This window comes from Brachionichthys hirsutus, chromosome 17 (assembly GCF_040956055.1).
Source record: "Brachionichthys hirsutus isolate HB-005 chromosome 17, CSIRO-AGI_Bhir_v1, whole genome shotgun sequence".
Taxonomy (NCBI): Eukaryota; Metazoa; Chordata; class Actinopteri; order Lophiiformes; family Brachionichthyidae; genus Brachionichthys; species Brachionichthys hirsutus.
The window spans coordinates 695117-702617 of NC_090913.1; the positions used below are offsets into that span (position 1 = coordinate 695117).

At 45.4% G+C, this 7501-nt stretch overlaps 1 protein-coding gene across 1 annotated transcript; it reads left to right on the forward strand.

Moving 5' to 3' along the window:
• The first annotated feature begins 402 nt into the window (after positions 1–402).
• LOC137906931 (C-type lectin domain family 4 member M-like) lies at positions 403–3317 on the forward strand. Its single transcript, XM_068751229.1, has 6 exons — positions 403–505; positions 1024–1122; positions 1206–2000; positions 2135–2277; positions 2438–2547; positions 2637–3317. Exons 1-6 carry the CDS (start codon positions 403–405, stop codon positions 2773–2775), a joined length of 1389 nt encoding a protein of 462 aa, XP_068607330.1. The 3' UTR covers positions 2776–3317.
• The last annotated feature ends 4184 nt before the right edge of the window (positions 3318–7501 follow it).

Consider the following 7501-nt stretch of genomic DNA (forward strand, 5'->3'; position numbering starts at 1 on the left):
AAAAGGCGACACGCCATAACCAAAAGTACCCAGAGCTCATTCTCAACCCCGCACTATTGATATGTGATTACTCTGACTACTAGCAAACAGGAGGAATGCGGGTTCTAGCTCCGCCTTCTGACTACGCCTCAGTTTCTGCAAAATATTCAAGGATTAGAGCGCCAGCAGAGGGAAGTTAAAGGTAGTAGGTTGGATTTCTTCATCACTCCAAATCTCCCTGAGGGCCATCACTTCTAAAAGAAGAGGTAAGTTTTCTTTATGTTTCAGGTCTGCATTTATCAAGCTTTACAGGGAGATGGAAACTGACCTTCATATTTCCTTTAGCACGACAGGGAAGAAGAGACGAGCGCATGCGTTATTTGCTCTGTTAGTAAAGCTACAGCTTGAACAGCAGACTGTGAGATGGCTGTCGAGTACCGGGCCTCCACCGTGACAAACATGGACGCTGACAACAGTAAGATCGGCTACACGCACCTTTTCGATGGCAGCAAGCTCAGGTTTTCAGGTAATGAAATAAAACTTTCTTCTATATAGATGACATCCAACATATATATCATTAAACAAGCGCCACACAGTTTATCCCACATTTTATTTAAAACTACTGCTTGCACTAAAGGTGGTTAAAACCCACATTTAAAATGTGCACAAAGCAACATGAAGTAAACGTATGTGTATGATATCCATTATGAGGTGGTGAAAGAGACAAAACAGAGCTAAAAGGACTTAAAATGACAGTTCATATCAGGATTCATTTCATGATGCTCACGGGTTCAGTTTCACAAAGACATAAAGAAATCTGAATGAATCAAAATCTTATTTTATTATCGTATTAAACCAAAATACACATGCTGGTAGGATGCTGCTGTGTTGTAAGCGCTTCAGGACAATTAAGTAAGTGTAGTTCCAGCACAAATATTCATTAGCTGTCATTCTGCCACCCGATACCATATTACAAATGAAGAATAACCACAAGTTCCTTAAAACACATCAGCAGTTTTAAGTTTGTGTTTGTGCTCCATTCAGTTTACGCGTTGAGAAACAGTCCTTTCCGGGTTGCGACACTCGGCCTGGGCGTGTTGTGTGTTCTCCTGCTGGTCGGGCTCATAGGACAGAGCGTCCACTGTGAGTCTGACTCTTTTTGTCTCTCAAATATTCTACAAAGAAGAATCAAATCGACGATTTATTGATGTGTCTTGTCTCTGCAGACCAAAACGTTAAGCAAGACCATCAGGACCAACTGAAGAGCATCAGCAAGGAGAAGGAGAATCTACAGAATGACCTGAAGGCAGCGCAGAATCAGAAGAAGAATCTGGATGTCACGGTTAAACAGCTACGGGATCATAGCACGGAGACAGAGAGGAGGACCAACAACCTGCAGACCAATAACAATCTCCTGTCTGAAGAAACGAGCAGACTCAAAGTTAGCCAGCAGGAGTTTCAGGACAGCAACGCAGCTTTAACCGCAGATAACGAACAGCTGAAAGCCAGTAATGATCAGCTGCAGACCAACAACAAGGCCTTGATGAACACCAAAGACATGCTGCAGAAACAATACGATGCAGCGGTCAAGCGCAAAAACGATTTACAGGCCAGTCATGAGGCAGTGACGAGAGAGAGGGACAACTTACAAAATAAATTCAACAACGCGAGCAGATCCAGAGATCAGCTTCAGGTGGATTATAACACTCTGATTATGAACGTGGAACACCTAGAGAGCATGTACAACTTCTCTAACGACGAGAAAGACAAGATAACGACAAGCCACCAAAACGTGACCACGGAAAAAGACATCGTGCAGGAGAAATACAAGGTGCTGGTGAAAGCGACGGATGAGCTGCGTGCATCCTACGCATCCCTGAGACAGGAGAAAAGAGAGCTCGAGGACGGCTGCACCAATGCAACGCTTCAAAGAGACGCGCTGAAGCTGCAGAGCAACAACCTGACGGCGGAGAGGGACCAGCTGCAGGCAGAAGTTGTTCGTCTGAATGGGATGATTCAAAGTGAGGAGCTTATGACACTGACAACGAGCAAATGGAACGTACTTCTCAAACTGCACAATGTCCTCTGACCTTAAGAAAACACATGTTTAAAGTATTCTTCACCTGCATGTACTCTATACATATTACATTTCCAGGTAAGAAATGCCCCACTGGCTGGAAGACATTCGGACAAAGCTGCTTCTATACTTCCACTGGCAAGAAAAGCTGGAAGCAGTCCAGAGTATACTGTCAAGGCAAAGGCGCAGACCTGGCCCTGCTGAAAACCCAGGAGGAGATGGTTTGTCTCTCTGGACTGTCCAACACCGTTTCATAAAACCGCTGCCGATTAAAAAACACGTTCACAAGGACCCTTAGTGTTACAAAGATGTTCTTTACTGTAATCAAGGCTAATTTTAACTTTATAAGCAACACATTAACTTGATGTCTCATCTCTACAGACCTTCATCAACAGCCTGTATTCAAGCGACAAGGAGGTTTGGATCGGACTGACTGACGAGGGTCAGGAAGGGCAGTGGAAGTGGATCGACGGCACCCCTGTGACCACGACGTAAGAAACCAATATCAATTCAAACCCAAGACCTCTGAGAGACAGAGCAGTGCTTCCAGAAATCCCCACGGTCTCTCCTCCCTCCACAGGTTTTGGGGTAAAGATCAGCCCAACAGTTTCGATGGGAGGAACCAGGACTGCGTGGAGTTCTGGCACCATGCAACAGGGGTCGGAGACTGGAATGATGAAAACTGTGGAGTGGAGCAGTACTGGATCTGTGAGATGTAGCTGTCCTGATGGGAGGGCTTCCTGGGGCTGATGATATAACAATGCAGGACTGTAATAATGACACCCCCTGCGTGCCCATGAACCCAGATGTGATCCGGTTCTGTCCTGCTGGCAGCTGCTGCTGCAACTCGCTGGCTGAAATGCCACGCTTGCTTTTCTATCTGTACATATTGTAGAAGCAATTCTGTTGCGTTAGAACCGGTTTGTGAGGCGTTGGTGATTCTTGTTGATTCCTGTCAGTTTCCTGCTGTTGCTACACAATCGACGTTTGTCTGGCGATTCCTTTAATCTGAATAAAACAAATAGGCGTGATTTGAATGAATGTATTTTTGTCTCCTGTACACCGTTGATTCCTCTCTGGTAACATTAGAACACTTAGAAATATCTTTGTCAGGATATTGCTGTGTTGATTTATGCTTCGTTGCATTGTGCACCTTCAGTATTCCACACACTCCAAACGATTGTTGCATTTGACTTCAGGTCCTGCTAGCTCCATTTGGCCACCCCTCTTTCTAATTTCTGGAGGAATTGGGAATCAAGAAGTCAGTCAAGACATGGAAATGGAAATAAAAGTTTCAGCATTAAACATTACACAATTCCTTCCTGTTAAGCAACACAGGAGGAATCCATCCCTCCTTCATTACTCAGCAGCGTCGTGCAAAGTCAGTGTTTGGCATTCATAATGCAATGGAGCAAAAGACTTCTGGTCTCCCTTCATCAGACAGGAAGTGAGGTAATTAGACTGCATTAGACTAGACATCAGACTGCAGGTCTGAGTGCGTACATGGGCGCTTGCCGTCATTGGTGTTTGAGTGCTCAGCATCAGTGAGGTCCATTTGGGTCACTGACTCACCAGCGATCCTCCTTTTTCCTCGACCATCCCTTTCTTTATCTTCTAAACTAAACAAACAGTTTCCAGGTTTGCTGTCAGTGGGTGCTGATGCACACTAAAAAGGGTTAGGGTTAATAAAAGTACACTTCAGGCCTTCAAAATGGTTTCCGTAATTCCTCAACTCAGCTTTATTTATGAAGCACTTTAAACCACCAAACACTGATACATTGCTGTACCGAAAGAAAGTGGTAACGCGTTCCATAGCTTGTCGGATGTGCAGTGGTAACGCGTTCCATAGCTTGTCGGATGTGCAGTGGTAACGCGTTCCATAGCTTGTCGGATGTGCAGTGGTAAAGCGTTCCATAGCTTGTCGGATGTGCAGTGGTAACGCGTTCCATAGCTTGTCGGATGTGCAGTGGTAACGCGTTCCATAGCTTGTCGGATGTGCAGTGGTAAAGCGTTCCATAGCTTGTCGGATGTGCAGTGGTAACGCGTTCCATAGCTTGTCGGATGTGCAGTGGTAACGCGTTCCATAGCATGTCGGATGTGCAGTGGTAACGCGTTCCATAGCTTGTCGGATGTGCAGTGGTAACGCGTTCCATAGCTTGTCGGATGTGCAGTGGTAACGCGTTCCATAGCTTGTCGGATGTGCAGTGGTAACGCGTTCCATAGCATGTCGGATGTGCAGTGGTAACGCGTTCCATAGCTTGTCGGATGGGCAGTGGTAACGCGTTCCATAGCTTGTCGGATGTGCAGTGGTAACGCGTTCCATAGCTTGTCGGATGTGCAGTGGTAAAGCGTTCCATAGCTTGTCGGATGTGCAGTGGTAACGCGTTCCATAGCTTGTCGGATGTGCAGTGGTAACGCGTTCCATAGCTTGTCGGATGTGCAGTGGTAAAGCGTTCCATAGCTTGTCGGATGTGCAGTGGTAACGCGTTCCATAGCTTGTCGGATGTGCAGTGGTAACGCGTTCCATAGCATGTCGGATGTGCAGTGGTAACGCGTTCCATAGCTTGTCGGATGTGCAGGGGTAACGCGTTCCATAGCTTGTCGGATGTGCAGTGGTAACGCGTTCCATAGCTTGTCGGATGTGCAGTGGTAAAGCGTTCCATAGCTTGTCGGATGTGCAGTGGTAACGCGTTCCATAGCTTGTCGGATGTGCAGTGGTAACGCGTTCCATAGCATGTCGGATGTGCAGTGGTAACGCGTTCCATAGCTTGTCGGATGTGCAGTGGTAACGCGTTCCATAGCTTGTCGGATGTGCAGTGGTAACGCGTTCCATAGCTTGTCGGATGTGCAGTGGTAACGCGTTTCAAAGTTTGTGTACAAAAAAAGGTTAAAAACAACAACAAGAAAAGTTAATCAGTCATCATGAATCCTGCAGTCCTGCATCATTCTTCTGTGGAGTTTAAACTTCAACACACACACACACACACACACACACACACACACACACACACTCTTCAAAGGAGGACGAGGCCTTCCTGGTCTCTTTCTTTGCTCTCAATGCTTCAGATTTACGAGGTGGGTTGTATTGATCCCTTTGGACACTCAGGTATCGATATCTTTATACATGTATAACTATTTAAGCTGTTGGTGATATTTTGCTGTGATTTACATCATCTTCTGACAAACCAAGAGAGCGAGAGACAGAGAGAGAGAGAGACAGGGACAGAGAGAGAGAGACAGAGAGAGAGAGAGAGAGAGAGAGACATGAATAATAGAGAGCCCTCTGACCGCCCTCCTCTGATTGGTTGGACATGACAGTGACAGTTCTGAAAGAACGTCGTTATTTAAAAAGACAATCAGACGATCAGGTGGGACATTTAATCACAGACAGGGTCAAAGGTCTATCCGCCGGGGCAGACCTCTGACCAGCAGAACGTTTAGGTCAGCATAATTAAAGGCCGGCCTTCAGTAGAAGCCCGTCAAAAAGGAACGTCTCAATTTAGAGTTAACAAAGGAGTCTTTTTGTTGACGCTGGAGGACGGAGCCTCCGAGTGACGGGTGCTACCTGCTGACACACCTGCAGGGGGCGCTGTGGGCGGTGACCCTGCTTCAATGAGCCTCATATTTTCATTCATCTATTCAACTGTGAAGAACAACCTTGACGGCGATTTCAAGGCAGCTACGTTTAACTTTTCATGGTAAATGCCAAGAACTAGTTTTTGTAAAATCAGATGATTAAATGAAGGTTTTAAAATCATTCTCAATCTAATTGATTTCAGATCAAAGCCATTGAGGTCGATGTGCAGCGGGTGTTTGAGCGCAAAGTCTCTGCAGTCCAACACACCTGTTTTTTTTTTTTTACCTTTATTTAACCAGGTATGTCAGTTGAGAATTAATTATCTTTTTCAATAACGACCTGGACCTACATTGCATGTTTTTGGGAAATAGACAGAGATATATACATGAATAATAGAGCACTCGCTCTGTTATGTCGACGCTAACAGCCAGTTAGCTTAGCCAAACAAAAGCCCTGAACACAGCCAGCCCAGAAAACAATGCTGTCACATCGACTGCTTCAATGATTTGAACCTGCGACCGTCTTTCTGTGAGGCAACAGCGCTAACCACTGTGCCACTGTGCTCTTAACATGAGTCTTTAACTTTGACATTTTGTATTTTAGGGCTTTTCCAGCCATGAACCTTCACCACAACAGAGACAGAAATTCCATGTTGTTTTTAGAAGTATTAAAGTTTCCTTCATGAAAGTACAGCATCAATTATGCAGGAATAATTGGCCCGAGCATTATGGGATGCCAAGCATGAACAAAAGGTGTTTAAAAAACACCTGTCTCTGTTCCAGGTGTTCCTGAGAACAGCGCAGCGCAGCGATTGAGCGGTGCAGTGTCCTCGCTTACATGTCGTTACGCACATGAAGTGCTGCTGGTTTTGGAAATTAAACTTAATGTTTGAGGAGTTTGCTGACATATTTAATGGCTAACTTTCCTGATCGCCGCTTCTCCATTTGCCTTCATCCACTCTGCGTGCAGGGGGCGTGTCCCTCCAGGTGACACCGGCAAGGCAGCGCAGCATTCTGTGTTTCTCACAACAACAACAACAACCTTCAATTTGGACAAAGCTATTCCTTCAGTGTGGCTGAAGTTGTGGAAAAGAAGCCACTGCGCCATTTTGTGCTAACATGTCTGAAATGGCAGCTTTGGAACGGCTCATGAAAACATTTCAGACAGACAGCAGCAACCGTCACGAAGACGTCTGACGTGATGGAGACCGATTCGATCTGGCGTGGGAGTCCTCCGTTGGCTGCGCTCAGCCATGACTAATGGGGGACCTGAAAACAGGCCATCTCATCCATTCATCACGCAGGTGGAAGGTTTCGGACCGCCCTGCAGGGAACGCGTCATCACTCTGATGGACACACAGGAAACAGGAAACAGGAAGCAGGAAGCAGAGCAGCTGCGGGAGCAGATTCCACTCAACACAACGGAACCATCGGAAAGGCTACTTTATTATTACAGTATAAATACGTGACCTGTTGAACACTGTACAAAGAAAACACACAAATATATGATTACACGCAATAAACACGTGAGACGGTCTGTCATTAAGTTAAGTTATGAAACGCATTCAACCAAAAGGAATTTTTATTTGATAAAATAAGAGCCCAGCTTATGAAAACTAATCAATATGTGTATGAATATATGTAGATTGTAGAAAAATAAACATGCATCATCTAATTCACTAAAGAAAACATTAACTTTTGTTCTGCAATTATTCCATATCACAAATACATTTTTAAAATGTTAAAAATACTGTGCGCGTGTGTGTATGCAAGCGTGTGCACGTGGGTGTGTGCGTGTCTGTGTGTGCGTGCGTGTGCGTGTGTGTGTACTGCTGGTATTTGAATCTCAGTCTGAATACAGCTTCTGAA